The 26313-nt window shown below is 38.0% G+C and overlaps 4 protein-coding genes across 9 annotated transcripts; 2 read left to right on the forward strand and 2 right to left on the reverse strand.

The window, feature by feature from the left end:
• Positions 1 to 680: 680 nt before the first annotated feature.
• On the reverse strand, positions 681 to 14592 carry knl1 (kinetochore scaffold 1). Of its 2 annotated transcripts, none has more exons than XM_088286777.1 (39): positions 13999 to 14592; positions 13565 to 13598; positions 13434 to 13470; positions 13245 to 13304; positions 13077 to 13159; positions 12950 to 13005; positions 12836 to 12854; positions 12710 to 12753; positions 12579 to 12631; positions 12274 to 12466; positions 12135 to 12150; positions 11947 to 11990; positions 11615 to 11851; positions 11487 to 11536; positions 10832 to 11117; positions 10704 to 10753; positions 10060 to 10345; positions 9932 to 9981; positions 9282 to 9567; positions 9154 to 9203; positions 8324 to 8786; positions 8196 to 8233; positions 7498 to 7662; positions 4776 to 4908; positions 4645 to 4694; positions 4464 to 4562; positions 4278 to 4393; positions 4079 to 4169; positions 3833 to 3949; positions 3660 to 3744; positions 3032 to 3094; positions 2893 to 2932; positions 2696 to 2800; positions 2523 to 2614; positions 2302 to 2367; positions 2070 to 2179; positions 1844 to 1965; positions 1583 to 1708; positions 681 to 998 (listed from the first exon to the last, which is right to left on the reverse strand). In XM_088286777.1, exons 2-39 carry the CDS (start codon positions 13591 to 13593, stop codon positions 902 to 904), a joined length of 4107 nt encoding a protein of 1368 aa, XP_088142903.1. In that variant the 5' UTR covers positions 13594 to 13598; positions 13999 to 14592; the 3' UTR covers positions 681 to 901. The 2 variants fall into 2 exon arrangements, with proteins under 2 accessions (XP_088142903.1, XP_088142901.1); XM_088286775.1 differs by having other exon boundaries at positions 12836 to 12857; positions 13999 to 14591.
• On the forward strand, positions 14326 to 16282 carry knstrn (kinetochore localized astrin (SPAG5) binding protein). Of its 2 annotated transcripts, none has more exons than XM_088286778.1 (9): positions 14326 to 14448; positions 14754 to 14795; positions 14884 to 15010; positions 15103 to 15132; positions 15208 to 15307; positions 15412 to 15526; positions 15610 to 15671; positions 15813 to 15887; positions 16044 to 16282. In XM_088286778.1, the coding sequence occupies exons 2-9, from the start codon at positions 14777 to 14779 to the stop codon at positions 16170 to 16172; spliced, it is 657 nt and encodes a 218-aa protein (XP_088142904.1). In that variant the 5' UTR covers positions 14326 to 14448; positions 14754 to 14776; the 3' UTR covers positions 16173 to 16282. The 2 variants fall into 2 exon arrangements, with proteins under 2 accessions (XP_088142904.1, XP_088142905.1); XM_088286779.1 differs by lacking the exon at positions 14326 to 14448 and adding an exon at positions 14455 to 14647.
• A 658-nt stretch (positions 16283 to 16940) lies between these two features.
• On the forward strand, positions 16941 to 19135 carry mtif3 (mitochondrial translational initiation factor 3). 4 transcript variants are annotated; one of them, XM_088286911.1, is made up of 4 exons: positions 16941 to 17066; positions 17555 to 18011; positions 18179 to 18330; positions 18424 to 19135. In XM_088286911.1, the coding sequence occupies exons 2-4, from the start codon at positions 17558 to 17560 to the stop codon at positions 18661 to 18663; spliced, it is 846 nt and encodes a 281-aa protein (XP_088143037.1). In that variant the 5' UTR covers positions 16941 to 17066; positions 17555 to 17557; the 3' UTR covers positions 18664 to 19135. The 4 variants fall into 4 exon arrangements, with proteins under 4 accessions (XP_088143037.1, XP_088143039.1, XP_088143040.1 ...); XM_088286913.1 differs by having other exon boundaries at positions 17045 to 17191; XM_088286914.1 differs by having other exon boundaries at positions 17054 to 17200.
• Positions 19134 to 26111, reverse strand: heca (HECA ribonucleoprotein granule regulator). The gene is made up of 5 exons (XM_088286910.1): positions 25633 to 26111; positions 22627 to 23632; positions 21893 to 22059; positions 20508 to 20662; positions 19134 to 19619 (listed from the first exon to the last, which is right to left on the reverse strand). Exons 1-5 carry the CDS (start codon positions 25778 to 25780, stop codon positions 19455 to 19457), a joined length of 1641 nt encoding a protein of 546 aa, XP_088143036.1. The 5' UTR covers positions 25781 to 26111; the 3' UTR covers positions 19134 to 19454.
• Between the last annotated feature and the right edge of the window lie 202 nt (positions 26112 to 26313).

The raw sequence follows: 26313 nt of genomic DNA on the forward strand, positions 1-26313 counted from the left end.
CCATTTAAGGAGGCTGACAGTTTATGTAGTACTGCCCCCTGCTGTCGACTGAAACTGACATCAATGTACCCTCGGGCTCAAATTGCAAATCCAGAAAATAGATGAGCTGTAAACCTGTTGGCCATACTTTGCCATTCCCTGGACATTGCAGAAGTATCCAGAGATAAAACAAATGTTAGTTATTAATGGTACATCATCAAGAACTCAAAAACATTCATAAGCAAAAACAAACACGCAAAAAAAAAAATTGGTACTCATCTGTTATAAGTAGATCCAAAAGACAACCTTCCCTTAAATATCCCGTGTCCCACATAGATGTGGTTTGACAGAAGCTGTGGTTTGTGGGTGATTCAAGGACAGAAGGAGGGAGGAAATTGACTCCTTGATGGCTTACTTAAAGGTGACGGTTTGGAAAGCCACCTGTGACCTTTGATGTCAGGGCATCAGAATGAAATGAACAGTCAGCCCCCAGCCCACCTTCTCAGTGGCTCGTCTCTCTTCGTTTGACCTTGCAAATAACCTCGACACAGTGTCCTTGTCAGTCTTGCGTCACTCGACTGACCGTGCAGCAAAGCAAAGTCACACTAATTCACATATTTGACACACTTAACATTCCACTCGAGCAGCAGCAATGGAGCACCTCCCTGGTCTGGAGAAATAGTCAGAAAAATTCCTCAAGCTTGTTTTGTGACATTTATTTGAACATGGATTACATGCAGAAGGCTCTTTAACAAAAAATACATGACGATAAAAACATTCAGTTCTTATAAATTCACCAACCTCAATATCTTAGTAATTTGGCAAACAAAACCAAGTAGAACTTGGTCGCCATCTACAGGTGACAATGAGAACTGCAGACTCACTCATTGCAGACAAAGACACTTATAAAAGTGAACGAATCTCAACAAAGTAGATCACAATTAATCTTCTTGACAATCTTTGTCAAGAGCTTCTTGGCTGGAGTGAATGATTCCACAATCTGCTTAATCTGCATGGCCCTGCACACACAAACAATATCATATGAAAAAGCAACATCATGATCAGGACATTTTCTGGGCTTCGCTTAGGGGTGTCCAACATTTTACAGAAAATAGAAGGATGCAAGGGCCCCTTTGACGCTTGAAACATATTTACATTGTTTTGTAGCTACTTTAAACAAGAGCAATTGTGACATCAACATTAGTTTGAATTGAGACAGTGAACCCATGACAACGCTCTCCCCGCTGGCTGCATGGAGGTGTGCAGCACTAACGGCTAGGCTACCGGGACAAAATGAACCACACACTTACAAGACGTCGAATACTCACAGACGAACACCAAAGAATGAATTATTTGTGGAACACAAGGAAATGGGAGATTAAATCAAATTTCTTCTGCCCTTCTGTCTTGCCACCCAGTGGAGAAAGTAAACAGTACAATGCATGCAAATGACATCAGCCAAATCAATTGTCATTTTATTATACGCCTCAGGCCTCTAAACAAATGGATATCGGGCCACAAATAGCCCATAGTTTACATAGTTTGGACACCCCTGCTTTTACATTATTTCTCATCCAGTCTTATGAACCTTGGTCATACGTACGTTGTGTCGCCAATGATATTTTTGAAGCAACGCACTTGAAGAACATAGAGGTGGTTGGCCAAGCTGACCGACAAGGTGACCTCAAACTTGGAACGTCTCCTCAGACTACTGAAGACAATATTTACTCTAGAACAAGACGACAAAATTGTTATTTGAATGAAAAAACACAATAAGAAAAACAGACGTGACATGCGAGTTAAAATGAATTTATAGACAACAACTACAAACTACACTAGCCAGCACACCGGCAAACTAACTTACAGAGTGTCCTCACAGCTAATGTCCAGGATACAGAGCCGTAAACCTCCCCACATTTTCAGCAGTCGTAACTCCTCGCCCAAGAGACGACAGGTACTCACCACCAAGGACACGTCATGGAGCAGCTGCACATAAGAAGAAGAGATAAGAAACAACAGTAACTTGCCACAGGATCAACAACCATTTCAATTACAAAACCAATATTAGAGTTTGATCCATCCACACAGACCTTTGGAACGTAACTACTTGTTGGGTACTTCTCCACCCAGGCTGTTTCACCCTCAATGTATTGCGAGAGCAGTTTGTGAACCAAGCACGCATGATTCTGCGATGTCTCATCTTGACATAAAAAAAAAATTAAATAAAATTAAGCATAGAAGAAAAGGTAAAACAAATGAAAAAAAAAGAATCACATCTGTTCTATGTAAAAAGTAATTTAACATGACTCGTGTTTTCCTTACCACCAAGTAGAAATTGGAAATTGATTTGTGAAGTGTTGCATTCAGGTCCCTTATCACCGCTATTCCCTACAGAAAAGAAAGACAGCACATTTTGTGTTTAGCCAGATTCCACTCAGATTCCCAAATCATGCATGTTTGGTTCAGTGATGCTAAATTCTGCATAGGAATGAGTCACTAGTCAAATGCATTACTTCTGCTGACAAGGCAAAAAAAATATATACCTGGGTGAACCAGCTCTAAATGCAATGTGTCGTAGAGGAAAGTGTAGACGGTGTGGTTTTCCGTCTTTTCTCTAAAACTCCATTCAGTCAGCCTGAGAAAAAAAAATTAAACAGCTCACGTGTGCAAGTTGCAGCATCATATAGAGTAAGAAGTCATGAAAAGAGAAACTGACGTATCAAGTATGCTGATGAAGCTCTGAAGATGTCTTGTCTCGGTTTTCAGACTGCTACGTTTTCCTGACGCCTGCTCTATTTCTATCTCCAGTTCAAATATTTGTCTGTGGAACGCAGTCAAAGAAAGCATATACTGTAAATAGAAAAAATTAACTGACCTGACCTAAACAACATTATGTTTCAGAAAACTGTTTACCGTTTTTTGTCATCGACATCATCATTGGCTCTCTTCATTTCTGTTGAAGAAATCCCCATTTATTTAACTTTACAACTGTACTTCAAACCTATACAGTAAATTAAATTTAACATATGCATTATGCAATGTAGTATCTTACCTTCCTGGAGTGATTTCAGACTTGACATGTTTTCAGTTCCTTTTTCTTCAACTGCTGCTAGTTCTGGAGGGTTGTGGAAATCAGTGTAAGGCTATACAGTAGCGATACTAAAAGCTTCATTAAGCGCTTGTGATTTTATTTGACTCCTTTCGATGGTACTCCTGGCTTAAAGATGAATATTCATGCAGTGGAAATGTATTAAATTTCCACTGCACCCTTAAACCAAGAGTTTCATCGAGAGGAGTCAAAAAATATCACAGGTGCTTCATGTAGTTTAATTTTACCATCACTGCAAACTAGTAGTAACCTTTCACCCTCTGCTACTACCAGTACTTAGATCCTATAAAGCAAGGGTCACCATCACGGTGTCCAAAAAGGACAAGCAATCTGACAATATGACAATTTACCAGAAAATAATTTAAATAATATTGCTATTTTCAGAAATGAAGTGCAAATCAAGCTGGTAGTAGCCTGTCGCGTTAATCAGAACCGAAGAAGTAGCTCCCAGGTTCAAACAGGTTGCTGACGCTGACAAGTGAAAATACCATAAACACACTAAATAGCAAAAATCAAATTATGTCAAAGAAACACACTGAATGTATACTTATATACTTTTCAACTACATTACCTGCTTCCAAACCAAAAATACAATCATCCAGAATTTTGATCATCTCATTGGATTCAATTGCAGTTTTGAGCTTCTGTTGCTCGTCCTGAAAAGAATAAAATCTCAATGTCAGATGTTCTCTTAACCAGTCTTGAAAGTACACTTAAGTTTTTTATGTGGGATTGTCTAGTTACGTCAAGAGACTGTGCAAGAGCCGAGTACAGGGCCTCCTCCATTTCATGCGCGCGGACTTTGCTCATCTTTATGAAGAAATTGTGTCTTTCTTTCAGTTTGATACCAAAACATTTGATCTGTCGATTCAAACAAAATCAGTCAATCCACAACTAAATTCACGCCAATGCGCACATTGAGTTTCAACTTCATGAGTAGTAAACGGTAATTGCGTAACGTAACAAATGACAACAACAAAAATTAAATACCTCCATTTCTGAATATTGTTTCACATCTGCCCACAAATGTTTATTGATCATCTTGAGCGGCTTGTTCAAGTCCAACATTCTGCACTTCAATCTGAGAAGACAAAAGTGCAGTACATCTTTTAAACTTTTGACACAGCAACTGTCCTATATTTGTGTGGCGGTTTTGACTATAATTAAAAAAAGAAAATAAAACTCTTACCCTTCCACCTTTTCAGAGAGAGTCCTGTAATCAGCTTCATAGGCCATTTGTGTAGGATGGTTTATATGTCTGTTTTTTAATAAATCCATTGCTGAGCAACTCGTCCCTCGTGGAACCTGAGCACAAAGAAAACCAATTCTTTTTATTACGAGTTTTGTTTTGATCGTTTTGGTTGCGTATGCCTACTGTGCCAGGAAGGACGCTTTGCTGGGTTTCATGGATCACAAAGTCTATGTTGAAGAGTTTAAAGAACTCTAGCACCGTGATAGTGCCATCCTTTAATTTCTGTCAGTAAAACGACAGGCAATTATAAGGACTTGGTGGGAAAGCAATCAATGAAATCGTTCACTGAGACTGAAAAACAAACCTGTATCTCACTGTCTTCAAGATGGGAGTCCAACATGCTCTGTTTAAAAGCTGAAGACAACAATAGAAATACGGATTAAATAATAGTTTTTTTAAGACAATGGACAGAACGTATGCATTGGGAGAACTTACTTGAGTTAAACGTAGCGTTACTTCGGCTGCTGTTTGACTCAGTACTGCTGAAGGAATTCATACTCTGATTTGGCATGGACGCAACTGTAGTGATGCTCACAAGATCATAATCCAGAACGTGAGCCGGTGTTTCCTGGTAGGAAATTAAACGTGGGAATATTTTACCATTTGATAAATTAGAGGCTACGTTGTTAAGTTATGTCATTCTAACAGCACATGTGCGCGAGTTTTTGGATGTACTGCGAGATGTTGTGAGATCGGACGTTCTTTGTTGTAAGTGCGGCTGGTGTGTGTTCGATGGAAGTAAACACGGGTTTTCTCTAAATCCTCTCTGGTTACCGAGTCAATAACGTGGCTGGTTTTGGAGAGGGATTTACTGAATGTAAATCAATGTACTGTTGCAAGAGCGTCAGGGAATATCACATTGGATGCTTTCATTTTCTTTTCCTCCCTTGCATTGTTTACATCTGGTGGCAAATGTCGCTTAATTCCTTGAGCACCATTTGAGCTTCCTTCTTGAAAAACATTGTCCAATAAGGACTCATCTATGTGGTAGCCTTTAATAGGATTTGCGGTTTCTGTGATTTTGGGGGGAGTTTTGGTGTCCGACGTTTCCGTGAAGTCTTCGCAGCTACCAAGCTCTTCATCATAAATGTCACTCACGTCATCGTCATTCCATTTGTTCAGTTGATTGGTAATGTTGGTTGCTGTGCTACTCGCTAATTTTTCCTGAAAATTGCCATTGTCAGCTTGGCTTCTTTGTGGCTGTTTTGGCTTAAAGCATCCAGTTGACAGTCTTGAGATCAGCTCTGTACTTTTAAATTCGAAAGGAGTTCCCACTGTTGTGTACCCTCGCGCACCATATTGTGTAACCGCATCCTCGGTGTTTCCCACGCCTGTTTTAACATTTGGCACAAATTCAGGTAGCAAATCATTGTAGACGTCTTTTGTGGTCTCGTCAGCGTCAGGATATGGCGACTATGGGTGGGGAAAAAAAAAAATAGATATTGCAATAAATTGTTGCTAACTGTCGCAATAAATAATCGATAGCCTAGCGGCAATATCGATATTTCAAAACAACGCACATAATGGATTTACCTCGTCATCGCCGTCCGTATTTAATCTCTCCTGTCCTGTCTGTGGGGGCGCTAATGCCGCAAACGGTTCTAAAATTGCCGGGATCAGCGGCCGGTGAAGAGTGTGAAGAATTTACAATAGAAAAATAACCAATGCAAGAATGGCGGAAAACCCAGAAAAACTAATCAAGTTTCAAGAGTTTCCTCTCGAAAGTGTGGAGACACTTCGCTTTTTACGAGACCGGTGACGGGAGAACACTGGATAAAGAGTATGCAATCTGCAAGAACTGCTTTGCAAAGGTAAAATATAACATCAACACTGCGAATCTGAAAAGCCACCTCGTTCGCTATCACGGTTACTACTCGCAGGTGATAAAAAATGGCGAACCAAGACAGCCGACCATCACTACTGCTACTACTGTTAGTGTTCCTCAAGAAGAATATGCCTTGATGTTTCCACTGGGCGGGTTAACGTAAAGCACTTTAATGACAGTTGATACTGACATTTCAGGTTCAGAAAGCAGTGCAGTGTCTTGGTTTACATAAAACATGTTGTTAATGTTTGTGCACTTTAATTCGTCCAGCCGTAGCTACAGTGTTAAGACTCAGCGGAAGTGAACTACTTTGCAAATGCACATTTCTTTGTACTTTGTACACATATTGGCATTGAAATTTTTTTTTTTACATTTTTATGGCCATTTTTTTCTTTTTTAGTCACATATCTCGTGATATATTGTTGAAGAGATTTCTAATCATATATTGAATATCGGAGACATTGTGTATTGTGATATTATCGTTATCGTGGGCCACATATCGTCACAGTATCGAATCGTGATTTACCCGTATCGTCCCACCCCTAATGGCGACGCTCCGGTGCAGGTATCTGCAGCAACAATCTCAGAGGTGGTGCTTAAAATGCGGCTCCAGCGCCTCAATTTTAACTGAAAATGAGCAATGCTTAATCGCCTGGACTGCCTAGAAGGACTTGAATCTCTGCCAAGGTCACCAGTAGTAGATGAATTTAACTTCTGCGACAAAGGACTGGTTTTATTTCCCAATTCAGCATCTTTGCTACTAATTTCTTCTGAGTTGACAGCATCCAGACTTTCCACTACAGCTTGACCAATCTATTGACTGGTGCGTTGTGAAATCGTCTCTGCTCTCTTGAACATCTGCATAAGGGTGTTGTGTTGATTCACACTAAGTGGGCTCAGTTGAGCATCTGTCACCAACAATAAAGCCTGTTTGAACATCTGTTACTGAGATCAGTTTTTCAATCCACGTTCTTCTGTTTACTGAAACTATTATGAAGATTTCAACTTCTGGAACTTTGCATTTATTATCCACGAACAATGTTTTGTTTGGGCTGGCTGAAAGTTGTTCGTATCAACAGTTTGTACAAAGGATGTTTCTCCTGGAGGGTCTGTTGTGGTGACCACGCGGAAAGTCGAAGGGAAACTTGTGTTACAAAAGATATTTTTGTGTGCTTCTGGTTTAAGGGGAGCATCAATCATTGCAGTGAGACTGCGTCATATCCATTGCTGCGTCTTTTGCAGAAAACCTGATTGTATGCTCTCCTCCAACAAGTATGGAGTGGCCAAATGTTGGGCGATATCCATTGCGCCATCATTTACTGTGATACTCACTGTTCTCTCATCGCTGGCAGGTATAGCTTCCTGAATTTTGCTTGACCGCATTGGGAAAGCACTCCCCGTGTTTAAAGAGCGACTTTGAGTGACGTCCAAGTTGGAATTGTCAGCTCTTAATCTCACTGCTTGCTCTCTGGTGTCCTCTTGAGTGGCAGAATTCATCTAAGAAAGACCCATATTTTGAGTTAACTCTTAATGTCATATATAGATTTAAGTTCCAGGAGAGACTGTATTGACATAGTTACGACTTACTCTTGCAGTCAAAAGTTTCCGCAACTTTTTTTTTTTTGACAAGGTAGGAAAAATAAAAAAAAATTCACAACACAACACCAAAGGTGAATGTCACAAAAGTGGATGCGCAGATTAATTATGTACCTTATGCCATCTAAAGGAAATTTATTTTCATCCTGTCACTATCATAGATAGCGTAGATAAACAACAATTTATAGTTTGCAGCAAATAAATAATTTTCACACCAACTAAGTGAAATGGATAATTCCCCGCGGCACACTGGCTGCGAATCACCTAACTCCTAGCAGATGTCATGTCTGGCTTCAGACTGCAAAAGCCAGTTAACGCACTCAATTTTGCCGCAGGTGCATCAAGTTTACTGTAATCAGCTATTACCTTTTCATCGCTTATTCTTCAGTACAATAAAAATAAAATAAAAAAAAGAGAGAGAGAGAGAAACTTACCTGATGTTTCAAAGACCGCTTCCATGGGGTTTCCTTTCCTAAATGCACAGAAGAAAATTAATTATTTGTTTGTGCATTTCAGTTGCAAAAAGTACTCAAAAATATTCTAAATTTGTAAATTATTGTACCTGTATTATAAGATGTTGCAAAAGTTTGTCGATTTTTAGGGTGCATAACTTGCGCAGGTAGGCCACATTGGAGAGGCTCATCAATCGCGTCATCTTTGGAACGGATTTGAGCTTCATTAAATGATTGCTCATTTGCTAGAGGGTTAATCTGAGCCATGCCAGCACATTCAGGATTAACTCTGGGGCCTTCTTGTTTGAAGATGTGTGCAAGGAATTTGTCAAATTCGGGTTCCGATCTTTCTTCAGATGAAACAGGTTGTCCAGTAGCCGCTCTGTGTTTCTTTTCCATAGTCGATGCTAAAAGGCCCGTCTTTCCTTCACAGAGAGAATTGCCGAAATTTGGAGCTGGGGTAGGTGATAGAGCTCCTGTGATTTTAGCCGTATAACTCTGCGTCAAGTCCATACAGGCGTCATCTTCAGTCAGCGTCATTCTTTTCTCTGGGGATTTTACATTTAAATTGTCCTAAAAAAATAAATTTCATGTCACCAGATAATTAGCAATTCATAATATATTTTGAATTAACCTGGAAGCAGTTTGAAAATTACAAAATGTTTAGTAAGGATAAAAATAAATTGTGCGCACATTAAAAACGTTTTAAATTCTAGTATGATGTCATACTGGGAAGGGGGAAAAAAAACATTTTTTTACACCCATTATTTACAATGTTGACCGTTCTAAAAAGTACGTGTGCCAAATATTTTCGGCGAATCCTGCTTAAACTTTGGTCATGACTGTATGGATTTTTTTTTTTATTTACAGTCAATCTAAAAAGGGTAATAAAGGGAACATACATGAAATATGTTTCATTATGCAGCATTTCAAAACTTACCCTTTGCAGTTGAAGGGCATGAAAAGGATGATTCTTTAAAGAGATTCTATCTAAAAAGGTAAAGCACCAGTTATTATAAACAGCATAAGACGATTGCAGGTGATGTGACTAAACGATAAACAACTTACCAGTAAACTGAAGAGTCCCTTGTTTGTTTGCAAGGAATTTTTCAGATTCGGGTTCTGAACTTTCTTCAGATGGAACAGGTTGTCCAGTAGCCGCTCTGTGTTTCTTTTCCATAGTTGATGCTACAAGGCCCGTCTTTCCTTCGCTGAGAAAATTGCCGAAATTTGGAGCTGGGGTAGGTGATAGAGCTCCTGTGATTTTAGCCGTATAACTCTGCGTCAAGTCCATACAGGCGTCATCTTCAGTCAGCGTCATTCTTTTCTCTGGGGATTTTACATTTAAATTGTCCTAAAAAAATAAATTACATGTCACCAGATAATTAGCAATTCATAATATATTTTGAATTAACCTGGAAGCAATTTGAAAATGACAAAATGTTTAGAAAGGATAAAAATAAATTGTGCACACATTAAAAACGTTTTAAATTCTAGTATGATGTCATACTGGGAAGGGGAAAAAAAATTTTTTTACACCCATTATTTACAATGTTGACCGTTCTAAAAAGTACGTGTGCCAAATATTTTCGGCGAATCCTGCTTAAACTTTGGTCATGACTGTATGGATTTTTTTTTTTATTTACAGTCAATCTAAAAAGGGTAATAAAGGGAACATACATGAAATATGTTTCATTATGCAGCATTTCAAAACTTACCCTTTGCAGTTGAAGGGCATGAAAAGGATGATTCTTTAAAGAGATTCTATCTAAAAAGGTAAAGCACCAATTAATATAAACAGCATAAGACGATTGCAGCTGATGTGACTAAACGATAAACAACTTACCAGTAAACTGAAGAGTCCCTTGTTTGTTTGCAAGGAATTTTTCAGATTCGGGTTCTGAACTTTCTTCAGATGGAACAGGTTGTCCAGTAGCCGCTCTGTGCTTCTTTTCCATAGTTGATGCTAAAAGGCCCGTCTTTCCTTCACAGAGAAAATTACCGAAATTTGGAGCTGGGGGAGGTGATAGAGCTCCTGTGATTTTAGCCGTATAACTCTGTGTCATGTCCATACAGGCGTCATCTTCAGTCAGCGTCATTCTTTTCTCTGGGGATTTTTCATTTAAATTGTCCTAAAAAAATAAATTTCATGTCACCAGATAATTAGCAATTCATACTATATTTTGAATTAACCTGGAAGCAGTTTGAAAATTAAAATTTGATGAGTAAGGATAAAAACAACTTGTGTGCACATTAAAAATGTTTTAGATCCTAGAAGAATGTCATACTAGGAAGGGGAAAGGAAAAAAAAAACTTTCCCCACCATTATTTATTGACCCTTCTAAAATATATGTGTGCCAAATATTTTTGGCGAATCCTGCTTAAACTTTGGCCATGAAAGTATGGATACCGTTTATTTTCAGTCAAAATAAAAAGCATAACGGCAATATACATTAAATGTCATTCATTATGCAGCATTTTAAAACTTACCCTTTGCAGTTGAAGGGCATGAAAAGGATGATTCTTTAAAGAGATTCTATCTAAAAAGGTAAAGCACCAGTTATTATAAACAGCATAAGACGATTGCAGGTGATGTGACTAAACGATAAACAACTTACCAGTAAACTGAAGAGTCCCTTGTTTGTTTGCAAGGAATTTTTCAGATTCGGGTTCTGAACTTTCTTCAGATGGAACAGGTTGTCCAGTAGCCGCTCTGTGCTTCTTTTCCATAGTTGATGCTAAAAGGCCCGTCTTTCCTTCACAGAGAAAATTACCGAAATTTGGAGCTGGGGGAGGTGATAGAGCTCCTGTGATTTTAGCCGTATAACTCTGTGTCATGTCCATACAGGCGTCATCTTCAGTCAGCGTCATTCTTTTCTCTGGGGATTTTTCATTTAAATTGTCCTAAAAAAATAAATTTCATGTCACCAGATAATTAGCAATTCATAATATATTTTGAATTAACCTGGAAGCAGTTTGAAAATTACAAAATGTTTAGTAAGGATAAAAATAAATTGTGCGCACATTAAAAACGTTTTAAATTCTAGTATGATGTCATACTGGGAAGGGGAAAAAAAACATTTTTTTACACCCATTATTTACAATGTTGACCGTTCTAAAAAGTACGTGTGCCAAATATTTTCGGCGAATCCTGCTTAAACTTTGGTCATGACTGTATGGATTTTTTTTTTATTTATTTACAGTCAATCTAAAAAGCGTAATAAAGGGAACATACATGAAATATGTTTCATTATGCAGCATTTCAAAACTTACCCTTTGCAGTTGAAGGGCATGAAAAGGATGATTCTTTAAAGAGATTCTATCTAAAAAGGTAAAGCACCAGTTAATATAAACAGCATAAGACGATTGCAGCTGATGTGACTAAACGATAAACAACTTACCAGTAAACTGAAGAGTCCCTTGTTTGTTTGCAAGGAATTTTTCAGATTCGGGTTCTGAACTTTCTTCAGATGGAACAGGTTGTCCAGTAGCCGCTCTGTGTTTCTTTTCCATAGATGATGCTACAAGGCCCGTCTTTCCTTCGCTGAGAAAATTGACGAAATTTGGAGCTGGGGGAGGTGATAGAGCTCCTGCGATTTCAGCCGCATGACACTGTGTCATGTCCATACAGGTGTCATCTGCAGTCAACGTCATTGATTTATGGTAAATCACCAGTTAATATAAACAGCATTAGACGATTGCACCTGATGTGGCGAAACAATAAACAACATACCATTTAACTGAAATGTCCCTTCTTCAGCAAATCCCTTCTCAAACCTTTTGGAAACCAAACACAATATTTACATCTTACAATAATTTTCTATACAATATCTTTGGCACAACAATGACAACAATTCTTACTTGAAGTTCCTGAAATATAACAAAAATGACTGACTGAAGTTGGAGTATAATCAAACATACCCATTTCCAATCGCAGCTATCATGAAAACAAAACAAAAAAAAAAAAAACAACAACAACAAAAAAAAACATGTTAGCAAAATTAGTAGCAAGCGTCGAAAGGAAATTAAATGTGTCTGTACTTTAAATAAAGTACCCCACCTTGAGGAATGGATGATGGTGTCTTCTTTCCACAAGAAAGCAAAGTGGTTCTATTTTTCTGTGCAGCATCCACAAGATAGTCTTCATTATCGGCAATGTTGGTAGCGTGACTCTGGGTCATCTCCATGAGGCCATCATCCTCATTATACATCACGGTTAGCTCTCCAAAGCCTTCGACAGGTTCAAAGGTGGCCTGAAGATGAGAAAAAAGGTAAATGAATGGATACACTAAAGATTTGCAAACATTACAAGGACATTCATATTCAAAATATAGCAATTTGGTATCGTAATGAAGATAATCTTACATTTTCTTTTAGTTCATTGGCATGATGAGGTGCACTTATCGGTGGTTCCATTCCTAGATCAATTTTGGACACAAATTTACAATGTATGCAACAGAAAAACAGCGCCTGAACAGAATTTTAAAAATATATACCCGTTATTTGTTGAATCCCTGCTTCACAAACTGACATCTGGACACTGCAATGAGGGTAAATGAAAATGCTGCATACAAATCGTTTTATTTTCACAAAAATAATATCATTTGAAATAGTCACTTTACCCATTTTGTGCTGGTATTCCTGCTAAGAAAAAAAAGCAATAAAACAATTACAAAACATCTTAATATACAGTGTTAAATCATATACAGCCAATATATTCATGAGACTTTACATACCTGTAGACATCAACTCTTGGAATGGACTTCGGACAGGGGAGGCATTTTTCACGTCTCTTTAGAAAGGAAGAAAGTATTGAATTATATAGTTGTTTTAACGCTCAGATGTGTATTTTTAGTGATTTACTTGGAATAAAGAAGGACATCATTGGCTGGCGCAAAGCTAACTCGTTTGGAATTTCTTCTTTCAACTGGTTTGGCACATTCAACCTGAAGGAAAATAATGCGTTAGAAAAATGTAGTGATATTATAGTACACATTTATACATGGATATTTAAACAAACAAATCCATTACCTCATTTACATGCTGCTCTGGATCTGGGAATATTGTTGATTTCCGAGGAGTTTTAAGAATCTACAAAATTAAAATAGAAAATAATTAAAAACATCACAAAATTGTTGTAATTGTACTTTTTTCATCACAAAGTATATAAGAAAATGTAAATTGCAGTTTGTTTCATCATTAGATATTGGCATCACTCACAGAAGAAATGCGTCTCCTTGAGTGTCTCCTGTTTTCACTGTCAGATAAAACATACAAGTTAAATCACAAAAGCAAATGAAGAAGTGTAAGAAAAACGTTGTGTTCAGTGTATCTAAAGTGGTTTTACTCACTCGTTCATGCCAGAGTCCAAGATCTCCATTTTCACTAAATTATAAAAATAGCATTGCATTCATTAAATGTACAGGTAACCTTTCATTGACAGTAACCTTTTAAGTTGCTTTTTATCTCTTGAGAAAAGTTAAAAACGAATGCTAAAGTTAATAATTGGCTTGTCACAAACAATGAGGGTGAACAGTTGCAGTTTTCCCATGAATTAGGTTTTGCAAAAGGTTGTTTTCATTTAGACGAGGCTTCTTTTTTAACAAATGAAAGCAAATTTACGCAAAAGAACGGCGAATAACGATGTTTATCGGGTTAGATGGCCTAAAGAAAACGACGACGAAGTAAAATTCACAAAAAAAATTCGTGTGCACTTAATAGTTTCTAGTTTGTCATTAATAATACGGAACAAAAATCTGGAAATTAAAAAGAAAGTCAGACATACCTCTAAGTGGTTACGCGTGAGACCTTTTTGCTTCTTGGTAAATATTGTTACGCGTTAATATCTAAATGTATCAATGATGACAAGGCAAAAGAAGTAAATCGTAAAAAAATAAAAAAAATAAACAATGCTCGATTAAACGTCAATTGGATGCTAACGTCTGGAGGTTTGAATTTAGCCGCCTGCGCGCATGCGTAGTGAATTCATGGCACTATTTTTTATAGCCATCAATTATTTAAATTCTTTATTTGTTTAGTTTAATTCAGTGCGATTATAATAAAATTATAAAATTGTAAAATATATGAAAAAACGTAAAGGTTCAGAGTCTGATTAAACCATACCGGTAATGACGCACATAGCGGAAATACAATGCTAGGTTTGACTTTTTTTTTTTTTTTAAATTAGTGCGCGATATTGTTTGACGCCGCGTTTCATACAACCGTCTTCTGTACGGTAGGATCTACATTACTATTGGGTGTTTGAAAATAAAAAGTTATACTTAATACTTTACCCGTAATCTTGTGTTGCACCATAATATTGCTTTGTGGTTGAAAAACCGAACTACGGTATTTGTTTGTTCTACTTCCAACTCAATGCATTCCCCTGCAAAAGCCACAATTGAATTTTGTTAATTACTTAGGTAATTTCTTGTGTAAGTGTAATTTTCCACGTTATCTTCGACCGGAATCATCATTAGGATATAATACAAGCTTAATCCCCTCGAATAACAAAGCCAATTATTTTTACCACTTTTGCAGTCGCTGGCATCTTGGATAGGACAATGTCAAAAATTCCAAGAGGTAAGCACAATCGGTGGCTTTCTTTCCTTTAAATTTTTATGTAATTGGTTTGAACAGCATATATTAAATTTGTTATCATTTTCCCCAGGAGGATATCTCCATACAGAGCCAAAGAAATCCTCGTATAAAAATGAAATGAAGGACACAGCAACAGGATGTGCTTCAGCGAAGACTCACCAAAAAGATGTCCTCAGACAAAAGGAACACTTATCACGGTAAGAAATGTTGAACGCCCCTGCAAATAGATAAGCATTTATCTGCTGCATGTAATGTGTTTCGAACAACTTTTCCCACTCTTGCCTTTCAGAGAAAATGTTGTGCCAAAAGTTTACAAAGGGTAAGTACATAAAAGAATTTTGCCATGCAAGCATAGTTGGAATTTAAACTTTTTCATACATACTGTTTTGCTTAGGGTTTCAACAAGATATGAACTGCAGGCAGAATTAACGGAGCAAAATCAACAATTGACGGCTGCCAAAGTGGAATTGCAGAAAAACCTTACGGCAACACAGGTATAGAAAAAAAAAATTCTTTGATAAACTCCTTCAATTGACACCATGCATGGAGCTACTATAGTTTGAGTGGTTTGTATCCAATTGTTCTTTTTGAAACACAGCAAAGACTTTCCCATCTGGAGCAACAGTACAGTGACCTTGAAAAAGAGAATTCTGTGGTACAGAAAAACCTCAAGGACTGTCAGCTAATCCTAGTGGCTGCAAAAATAGACCCAAGTAAATACGCTTCACAGCATTTTGTTCAAATGATTATGTTTTTAACATCATTAAAATGAAACTTAATTTTGATTGCTGCTTAGTTTCAGGAGAACTAATTGGTGAAGCTGCACGCCAGACTGAAGAACAAAGAAAAGAAGTCATGGTATGCACATGTATTACTTTTTAATATTTTTTTGTTGTACCTCATGTACTTTTCTGTAAAATAAAGAATTATTGTTGTAAAAATGTACAAAATCCCAAACCAAACACAAACTATAATAATAAAACGTTTGTCCTATTCCAGAGTGTCTCCACAGACCTGTTGACGGAATTAAAAGCTTTTGGTGATATCGCAACTCAGCAGCGTTCTCGTCTGCAGGTGATGTTGTTGTTATTATGATTATTATTATTATTATCATCATTATTATGAATTATAAATGACCTGTTTATAACTTTTGTACTCAACTATAAATGGTTTCTGATATTTGCATCTTTTGGCACCATTCATTTTTATTTATTTTTTTAATGCTTTTAGGAACTCCAGAAAACAATGGAAGGCCTGACAGAAGCACGGGAACTAATGATGCAAGAGAGGCAGACCTTTGCTCTTGAAGCTGCGGACTTAAAAAAATCTTTAATGGAGGCAGAAGCTCTCTTATTGTAAATTTGTTAAGTGGCCGTCTTCAAATGTTCTTGTTGTTCATGTATGTGTGTGAGTACAAATGTCGTTAAATGTCATTGTTATTCAGTCTCAATAAATACTCAAGTTTGTCATTTTGTATTGTATGTACCCCTGACAAAGATATTTTATACAAGTGCACTTATTTTCGTTTTTTAAACAATGTAAACACAATAGTAACAACAATTTTCCGTTTGTAAGAAGTTATTCTTACACTTCAATACTTATTAGGCGTCACCACTCATTTTGGAAGCAGAATTTTGGGGTGTGGTTGAACTTTGAAGTGGTGTTTTAATTTAGCATGGTTGTAGTTTCAATTTTGAAATCAAGTATTTATTTCTCTGACTTTTTACTTTTAATCTATACATTGGAAAAAGTACGTCCTTTCTACTCATTACTGTATGGCATGGGAATAGGAACATAAAACATAGAGTATTAACAAGATAGCAACATATTAGGGGAAGCAGGATATTCCCCACCCATGCCATCATTTAAGAATTGTTTGATGAGAAGAAACATATTTGATTGTTAATACGTTGGGTTGGCGTTTCAGTCATGCAGGTCCTGTTTTCCTTTCTCTCCTTAGTTTCCTGTTAGATATTATCTTACAGCAAAGAAATCTAACAAATAAAATAGCTTTGAGTTATCCAGAGGTTTATATTTTGCCTTAAAATGTCTTATTTCAAAGCATTCACAGAACAAGAAAACAATGACTGAGGAAGGATGGAAATGCATTTCATTGTGATACGTATAGGGGTCAGTAATGTACGTTTACTAAATGTGTTATCTCAGAATAAATACACGAAGAAGAGCATTGCGGAAGAAGACAGCCGCCGTCACCCTTTAGATTCTGCAAGCAGCAACTCGCGACATTGAACGGTATTGGTCGAATGCTGCAAAAACATCATTGTTATGTTTTTATCAGTTCAGCGAAGCCCGAAGCGTCAAAATAACTATTGAATACTTTTGTTTTGTATTAGCGACTCGAAGCGAGCTCCACGCTGGTGAGAGTGGTAGGCAAGTCAGAAAATAAAAATATAAAAAAATCAAAAACTGTTGATAGTAAAGATACCATTGCTGCAAGTAAAGTGTATTTTGTTTGTCCCCCAAGAGTTATTTGGACTTTAAAAAACGCCACTATTTCATTTTCGTTTAGTACAGTAAGATAAAAACAATAAACTGTACTTAAACTTGAGCATTTTAGTAGAAATGTATCTTTTTTTTGTAAATGGGGATTTGCTCAAAAATAATTTTACGAAGTCATGCACTCCATGATGTTCTCCAGGCCTCTCAATTGGGAACAAATTTAAAGAATTGTTCAAGCTTGTGACTTTTCAACATTTTGCATGTGTGCTTACTGTGTTCAGAATATGGCTGCAGGATGTGTGAGGCAAGTGCTTTGTCATGCAGTCCAAACGGTGTATGGGCGCAGTCCTGGCTCCTGGACGAGAGCATTGAGGATTCTCAGGAGCGAAAAGAGCAGCAGCTTTGCTGACCCTTGGAGATGGTCTCCCTTCTGCACAGAGGTGGATAACTTGAACCCGACACCTGCAGGAAAGAAAAAAAAGCAGGATCCTCGAGCTCGTACCACCCTTTCCAGCACTGGCCGGAAAATCCCGGAGCGACAGATCCAAGTAATCAGTGAGACAGGGGACAACTTGGGTGTTCTCCACCGTGCGGATGTGCTCAGAATCATGGATGAGAAGGGTCTCAAATTGGTGCTGCTCGGGGAACGACAAGAGCCTCCAGTCTATCGTCTGATGAGTGGCAAACAAATCCATGAAGAACAGATGAAAATGTGGGAGAAACACAAAGCCAAAGCCGGTATGTGGAGCCAAAATAAGTTACTTTGACACTCACAAGTCTCTACATTAAGTAAATATACTGTACTTGCGCACAGAGCTGTAAAAAGATGCTAATCTGCATACCTTCGGCATGTCACTAGAAGATGGAATGTAGTGTAAGCTGTTTTGGTTGTATGTTCTGTATAGCTCCTGTGCAAGTCAAAGAGCTTACATTTTCATCAAGCATTGCTCCTCACGACCTGACCACCAAACTGAAGCAGGTGCAAAGCTGGTTGGAAAAGAAGCACCACGTTAGGATTACATTGCGCTCGCCACGCAAAGAGCCTTCCAACGACCTGGTGAGGAAGACGTATGCCCAATTTACCACTGGTCCTAAATTTATTATATATTGTGTCTTCATATCCCATGTAATAAATCTTATTTTCTCACAGGATCAAAACCTAGAGCAGATGGTGCAACAAATAGAAATGATGGTGGGATTTGTCTCCAAGCCAAAAGTCATACGTGAGGGTCAAGCGGCCATGTGCGTACTTCGGCCGCCTTCAGCGAAAGAACTGTCCAAAAGAGACAAAGATCAGACTTCGTTGTCGCAGACTGCCAGCTCACAGGCTGCTGAGGATCAAACCTTACCACCAGGCACACAAGACACTTCAACAAACAATGAGAAATAAGCTATATTTGGTATTACAATCCGTTCAGATCCGTGATTCCTACAAATTGGTGTCAACCCTTGAATCGTTAATGTTTTTAGTGTTGAAGGTAATCAGCAGAGGCTAGTTTGACTTGGCACTGTTTTAAGAGACTACCTCATTGTTAATGTACCATAACCTTTCTGCATCAACACATTTTCAGTTAGTCTAAAAAAATTAATAAAATGATCTTGGTAGTTATGGGCAAATGCAGTTTAGTCGACAGATGTGACAAAATGGACGCTAACTGAGATGGATTTTACTGCTTAATTCATATTCCGCAAATGCAATATTAATCAGAATGCCATGTTTTGACTAGAACATATTCTTGCAAAAAAAATTGGGGGTTGACTTCCCCTTTAAGTGGCAGTGACTGTTGTGAATAAAACATTATGGAATTGTTTGCAGTGAACTCAATTCAGAACATGATGAGAAAATAAAATCCACATCACTATGTATCTTACCTTTATTCAAGAATTATATCATTTTATGATAAAAATAAAAATCTAATTTGGCTTACAGATACATTCACTTGTCACAAATAGATGTGTTTCACACTTAATCCAACACCTTTCTTGAACTTCCAGCATTAGCCTTGGAAGTTTTAACAAGAGTCGTGCTCTGTGTGTACATTTAAAAAAGTTAGAAACAGTACAAGTGGGAACCTAAGACATCCAACTAACCTTGAGCTCCTCCTCACACATGAAAATATAAACTTTACTAAACTTGTAAAAATAAAAGCAGCATTAACTAGCCTGCATGAACAACATTTGTCAATAAGCCTCGAGTACTTTGTAGGAGGAGAAGGGTTTGACAAAGTGATAGTCCAAGTTGCCGCAATGAGGGCACTGCTGCACGTTGCTGTACTCGGAAAAATACTGCATGCCAACACGAACATCTACCACTGGCTTCCCGCAGTGCTTACAGTTGAGACGAGCCTGGTGGCACACAGAGAGACATACATAGGTCATATCATGCTTTGGGTGGGGATACAATCTACATACATAAAACATGAAACTAGGCTTTTCTTTCAATTTAATGTGACATATTTTGAATAAATAAATGAATGAAAAAACTTGTGCATGGATTAAAGTCGAGATCTACATATAATATATATATATATATATATATATTATATTTTTTTTTTCTTTTTGTGTGTGGCTAAAATACTCCTTTGAAGCATTGTGAATACAAGCGTTAGTATGTTAAAATATAAACATTGACTCGGCAAAAATTATAACCCGCAGCCAAGACTAAAATCTATCAGCTTCAAAATAAATACATTTTACCTTAAGCTGATGCACCAAAATGAAGAAGCAATTAAGCATGGGTGTGAACATTAAAAATTGAACTTGGCTTGCCAAAATCTGGTTAACCACAGTCAACTCACGCAATTACTTTTTTTTTTTTACAGATTTTTTTCCCTTAATAAATAAAATTATCATTAAGAAACTGCATTTGGTATTTACTTTGGTTCACTTTGTGAGCAATTAAAATTAGCCTGATGATTCAACACATTTAATTGAGATAAATATCCAAGAAAAAATATGAGAATTCAAAAAGGATGCCAGTAGTTTTTCCAAGGTACAGTATAAACATCTATTCTGATTTTGCCTATTAAACATTTTGGGTTTAACTGCATGCCTACATTTTTTTAATGCAGTTTACTACAGGGTGAGCATGCTTTAAAACAATTTTGATCTAATATATTTATTCCTCCTGCTCCTTGTCTTTCTATCCACTGATGATTCCAGGAAAAGGTGACCACCAGCAATGGTAGTGTGTAAAATTACACATATTTTTAATGCTTATATATGTATTTCTACCTGACAACAGGGTGAAGCAGCTAAGATGTCGTAGGTATACATGGTGCCCAGTTGGTGCCAGCTCCCATCCCAGCGAGACTTGCACTTGATACAGACGATCTTGTGGACGCCTTCAAGACAATCCACACATATGGCATAGAGGTGCATTAACCTACCTGTTAGAGATGAAGAAAGACGATTAGTTGCCAAATAAAGGCATAATAATAAAAAGAAAAAAAAAAACAAGGAGCTCCCTTGAACATGTCATTTAGGTTTTACCGAGGTAAATATGCACCATATGGTGAAGTTATAAATTGGATATTTACCACTCAAACAAGTCAGAAAGAAAGGAACTGTACATTTTCTGTAGCTCCAGTGACGATAGAACCCTTTAAGGTTGTATATTATATTAGCGTTCCATTCATTAATAATTTACTTAGCTTGATATGCTCGATGAATATTCAACATCTAACTAGTTTCCAGCTGAGAAAAAGGAAGCAACATACAAAAGCTAAACTGATGTCTTGGAATAAACATTGATCATTTTACAGCGTTAACTCTGAATAGTAACGCTAGCACAGAGGCTAATGCTAAAAGAGAGGGGTATCTATGCTGGTCCATCAATATTATCAATCAGTAAAGGTGTTTTTTGGGTTAAGATTGTGTACTATCTATCACAATCCTAATAAAAGCTGTTCGGTTAGATACCACACTGCAGTACATCAAAAGTATGTCCTCAAACCAAGTTATAAAGGTAATACCAGAGTATTTTCGCTGGAACGGGGTCGGGGGCCGACCATTTTTATGAATAAGGCTGGAGGCTCAAGGCCGGAACAATACAGAAATCGCGACCAGAGGGTGGGGGACTGACCAACAAAAAAGGGTCAAGTGCTCAGTTCTGGATAATACTAACAGTACTCATATATTATATATGCAAGCTGAACTTTTCTATCCTTCTGTGTCAAATCAAATTTCAATTCATCACTTTATAACAGCAGGGCCAAATTTAACCATTTCTCTCGAGAAACGGGGACAAAAAGCATGCGAAGCTTAATCAATTATCCTTTCACAGCTATGCAAATTAAGTGCCATCCATATTAAAATATGTGAGCCAGTGGTGTACATCAAAGAATATTGTGGCTCGACACTGCAAATAGAATGAAATGCTCTGTTGTTAACAATTAGAATATGTCCATTCATTATCCGAGCCTTATTAGAGCCTATTCACTATTTAATTTAACTAGTAAACGAGTAAAAAAAAAAAAAAATTACAAGGAATTAACCTCGATTCTCGTTGATTCGTGTGCCAGATGCGAATGCAACGCTGTGGCGATGAATAAACAAATATTTGACAATGTCCAGATGAAATTAAATAAGCTTAAATGATGCAAAGAATCAGTTCTTACCTTGCAGGTGGCAAGGAACGTCGTACTCAATTTCATCATGGCGTGATGGGCTAAGGAACATTGTGCCGTCCACCAGCGGAAACTGTTCAAAAACTGGCAACGCACGGTGGCACAGCGCACAGTTGACCACGTTTCTCTGGCTTGCACTGAGTGTGGACAAGATGAACCTATAAGAAAATAGTGAGTACATTTTGATGAGAATAATTTTTTGTGGTCACTCGAAACCAGCTGCGTTGTACAGTAGATGAAAGAAAGAGAACTTCCTGTTTGACGTTCACTCTCATCGCTTCTTCACGCTGTAATGTCCTTGGCTGAATGACATTTCAGGTAATGTTTTTTTTTTTGCTAGTCAGCGCCCAAAATAAATACTCATAAGACTTGCATATTATCAAGACAATATGAATTGAGAACGCAATCTTTACCATCATGAAGTGAAAATAATAGAATGTATGGACCTGGTCCACCCTTTGTCAGCTTCCACACAGCTGGGAAGTTTTTTTTGTAAGATTTTGGAGTGTTTTTTTTTTTTGTCAATTCATCCAGATGAACATTTGTGAGGTCTGGTAATGAAACTGAGATAGGGTCTGGCTAACAACAATGAGGGAGCCACTTCGATTGGCTGTAAATCAAGTGAGCTGTGTTCACACCCACAACGGCGCAGATACCTATTTCTATTGCACTAAATTTACACTGGTCACAAAAATAAGGCCCTACATGTTCAAGGCTCTTCTTACCTGCGCAGTTCTTCTCCCTGACCAACCTGGGCGTCATCCTCCATTCGAACATGGTAGGTGTTCAGTTTATGGCGAGGGATGTGAGTGAGAAGCTCTGAGAGATCCAGCCTCCTCAGGAACTGCACAGGCTGAGGAAGGGCGCCGTCACCTAAACTGCCCGAGGCAAGTCGGTGATGAAGCGGGAGTGTGAAGGCCATCTGCAGGGGTAGAACAGCTGCTGGGTCGAGGTGAGGGACGCAGCCGGAGGCTCGGCTAAGGGCTCCCCCGACTAAAAGATGCTTCCGCTGCACGTCCATGTGCACCGCGGATTTGAGGAATTCTCCCAATTGACGGGAACCCCGAAAACCTGAACCAACCCCGCCAGGTCCGAGCACAGAAGTTGGCGAAAATGAGAAACCAGTTGGAGGAGACTGTCCCGGGGAGTCACATGGAGACTTCAAAGGAAGCCCTAAGGGAAAGAGACCTCCTGCTGCTCCTGCTCCTCTCTCGACTGAGTTCTGGCGGTCTACCGATTGTCTTCGCGGTAGCTCCTGACTCGACGCTCTGTGCGACGTTTTCCCCAGTCCTCCCACTGGCTTGCTTTTCCTGGGGTCCTCAAACACACTGTCCCCAGACCCAGAAGCCCCTCCACAGGACCCCACCCTCCCAGTGCTCCTCTCAGATGGTTTCTTCTTTCGCTCGTCCTGCATGCGCTTCACCTGATACCAGTCAGTGTCTTTTTTCAGATGACCCTGGCCGCAGCGGCAGGAACAGAACCTAAACGCTAGGTCGTATCCTTTCTTGGTCCACATGTTCTGCCGACACTGCTTCTCATTCCATGAGCGTGCACGGCCGATGCAGTTGAACTGTACCAGAATGGAGCTCTCCCACTCGTAGAAACACTGCAGATGCATCCAATTTCCGTAGGGGCAGAGCTCGTTGTTGCAATGGATCCTCTGGTAGTCATCCTTCTCCAGGTCAATGGGCCGGCCCAAGCTGCAGCCGAGAGGAGTCGCGCACTGGGCCTCTAAATAATAAAAAACAGAACAATATCAGACTACATTTTTTCTGTCATATGTACAGTGAAATTAATTCTCTGTGTTTAACCCTCAAGAGCAGTAAGCAGAAATTGTGTAAGCGCCCACATTGTTCACAGATCGGCTTCTCAAAATCAGATGATTAGATGCGTCACAACGTCCATGCAGGTCTAGTGAGATGTATAAAATACTGGTCAGACAGCAACAATTGTTTAACTCCCAAGTGACTCTTGGGCATTAAATTTACATAATCCTGTTTTGACTTTCCGCCATACCCTTTCACACAGTTCCCCTCCTGTGTCTTTTTACGCTTCTTATACTATGATAGACGCTAGGAAACGTTCTTTTTTTACACAGAAAACTTAAAAAAGACGCCTTTGAAGGATAGTGTGCAACAGGCTTAGTAGGACTTAGACCTTGTAATGGAGAAAACGCAAAAGGGGAGAAACTATGTCAATTAGGTCAGAGTAGGCATGGGCCCTTTTGGTGATAGTTTTTTTTTGTGACATTGTTCAGTGCTACAAACTAACCAATAATACATCTTACCCTTCAAATACCTAAAGAACTTATTACTTTCAAGGGAACCATATTCATAAAATCATTCGTCATCTACACGGCACATCAACTAAAAACATGAGCCGCACAGGCAAAGGATACTTAAAAATAGCATTGGTCTTGATTTATCATTATTTTACATTATTTTAAATTCATACACAGCTCAAGTCAAGCTGTGGCAGTATTCAATCCTGAGTGTGAAACTTATAACAGTATAACATAAAATAGCCATAATACAATAACGAAGACAGTGAAAGCACTCAAGTATAACACAAATTAACTGACAATATACTAACTACAGTAGGCTCCAGAAAACAGCAGACCAGTTGGTCTCATGCTGGGTCTAAAGCCAAAGAATAAAAATGCGTCTTCAAACTAGTTTTGAAAATGGTCAGAGAGGGGGCTTGCTTAACATTTTGTCTATTAAGACTGCATAAAAAATAGAGGAATAGTTGATACGAGTGTAAAGTCAATTACTTTCCGATAGCACTGTGTGGGCAGTTTTGACATCTGCAACCTACACATAAAATTAGCACTACATTACATCTAAATGTGCATGATATGCATGGGAATCTTCATAAGACCAGGATATATATATATATATATATATATATACACACACACATATATATATATATATATATATATATATATACGTATATATATATATATATATATATATATATATATATATATATATATATATATATATACGTATATATATACATATATATATATATATATATATATATATATACGTATATATATATATATATATATACATACACACGTGTATATATATATATATATATATATATATATATATATACACACATGTATATATATATATATATATATATACATATACACGTATATATATATATATACGTATATATATATATATACGTATATATATATATATATATACGTATATATATATATATATATATATATACGTATATATATATATATATATATATATATATATCTCACTTACTTCACGATCAATATATTTAAAGAGACAGCAGTAGATCTTTTCGGCGAAACGTCAAGCAATAACTGATTAAAGAAATGCTTCTTATCTCCATATGTGGAATAAAACAAATAAATAAACGTAAATAAATCGCTGGCAAATGAGCAGACTTTCTGGATCGGATAAATACGCACGATGTACAATTTTACTCGTTTCACACAAGGCCCCCAACCCTACATTTGCAGATGATCTGCGTGCAAACCATTAAAATGCCATCATTTAGCACGGTAGTTTTGCACGGCTGGGTTTCTGTGCAACGAGATCCGTTGCACGAACACGGCCGTTTGCAACATCGCTGTGCAGGCATGTCACACAACCCAAAGTATGTCACACACAGTCAACGCAGGAAGATAGCATCACCAAACTTGTTCGTGTACGTCTGTGTCCCATTTCCTCTCTTACCACTCGAACGCTCGCTCCCGGGTGCAGCAGCAGCAGTAACCGCGGCCGCGCCTCCTGTTGCGGCCGCACAGGCTCCATTTTCCTGTTCATCTCCACTGCTGTTGGTGCGTTTGCTCTTCTTTCCCTTGTTGTTCTTCTGGTTGGGCATTTTTCCCTCCACACGATTCGTGAGTCAAGTGTTCTGTTCGATCGCTTTCAACAACGGCTAGTGTTAACGTAGTCTGTCATTTCTGTGGACTCCATTTCTTCAGGGGTACTCTCGATGTTTAATGGAGCACTGACGTGTTTTTGTCGTAGTAGTAGTTATTGGTGTTGTTATTTAGTCTCTCCGTGCAGCTCTGACTGCACTTATTAAGCTGCTATAACCTTTACGAGAGAAGGCGTGCCCCTCTCTTGTTTTCATTCCTGCTCTGTCGTCTTCTTCCACCCCGTGACGTCACTGGACCCCCGGCATTGGCCGACGGCAACATTTGCTGTGTTCAATTACCCTGGGAATTCTGAAAGCTTCTTGTTTTTTAGACACTTGTCATTCATTCATTCTGCGAGCCGCTTATCATTATAGAGAACTCGAAGTGCCAAAATTAAAGAAATAATTACATCATGAAATGTTTAATTAAACTTTTCATTGATTGTTTCATTCATTCATTAATATGGAAGTAAATACATCAGATAAATAAATGC

This window comes from Idiotropiscis lumnitzeri, chromosome 21, assembly GCF_059441095.1.
Source record: "Idiotropiscis lumnitzeri isolate Australia: NSW breed Sydney's pygmy pipehorse chromosome 21, RoL_Ilum_1.0, whole genome shotgun sequence".
Classification (NCBI taxonomy): Eukaryota; Metazoa; Chordata; class Actinopteri; order Syngnathiformes; family Syngnathidae; genus Idiotropiscis; species Idiotropiscis lumnitzeri.

Bases quoted from the DNA above. Each gene is read 5' to 3' on its own strand.
- knstrn (XM_088286778.1), top strand. The intron at 15,011-15,102 runs GTAAGAAATGTT...CTTGCCTTTCAG, and splicing joins CAAAAGGAACACTTATCACG to AGAAAATGTTGTGCCAAAAG. The intron at 15,888-16,043 runs GTGATGTTGTTG...TAATGCTTTTAG, and splicing joins AGCAGCGTTCTCGTCTGCAG to GAACTCCAGAAAACAATGGA.
- knl1 (XM_088286775.1), bottom strand. From the start codon at position 13,593: ATGGAGATCTTGGACTCTGGCATGAACGA. The intron at 13,160-13,244 runs GTAATGGATTTG...ATTTTCCTTCAG, and splicing joins CAGAGCAGCATGTAAATGAG to GTTGAATGTGCCAAACCAGT. The intron at 3,095-3,659 runs GTAATGTAGTTG...ACAACCCTCCAG, and splicing joins TATTTTTGGTTTGGAAGCAG to AACTAGCAGCAGTTGAAGAA.
- heca (XM_088286910.1), bottom strand. From the start codon at position 25,780: ATGCCCAACCAGAAGAACAACAAGGGAAAGAAGAGCAAACGCACCAAC. The intron at 23,633-25,632 runs GTAAGAGAGGAA...TTTATTATTTAG, and splicing joins CGGGAGCGAGCGTTCGAGTG to AGGCCCAGTGCGCGACTCCT. The intron at 19,620-20,507 runs GTAGAAATACAT...GTGTGCCACCAG, and splicing joins CTGCTTCACCCTGTTGTCAG to GCTCGTCTCAACTGTAAGCA.
- mtif3 (XM_088286911.1), top strand. From the start codon at position 17,558: ATGGCTGCAGGATGTGTGAGGCAAGTGCTTTGTCATGCAGTCCAAACG. The intron at 18,012-18,178 runs GTATGTGGAGCC...TGTTCTGTATAG, and splicing joins GAAACACAAAGCCAAAGCCG to CTCCTGTGCAAGTCAAAGAG. The intron at 18,331-18,423 runs GTGAGGAAGACG...ATTTTCTCACAG, and splicing joins AAGAGCCTTCCAACGACCTG to GATCAAAACCTAGAGCAGAT.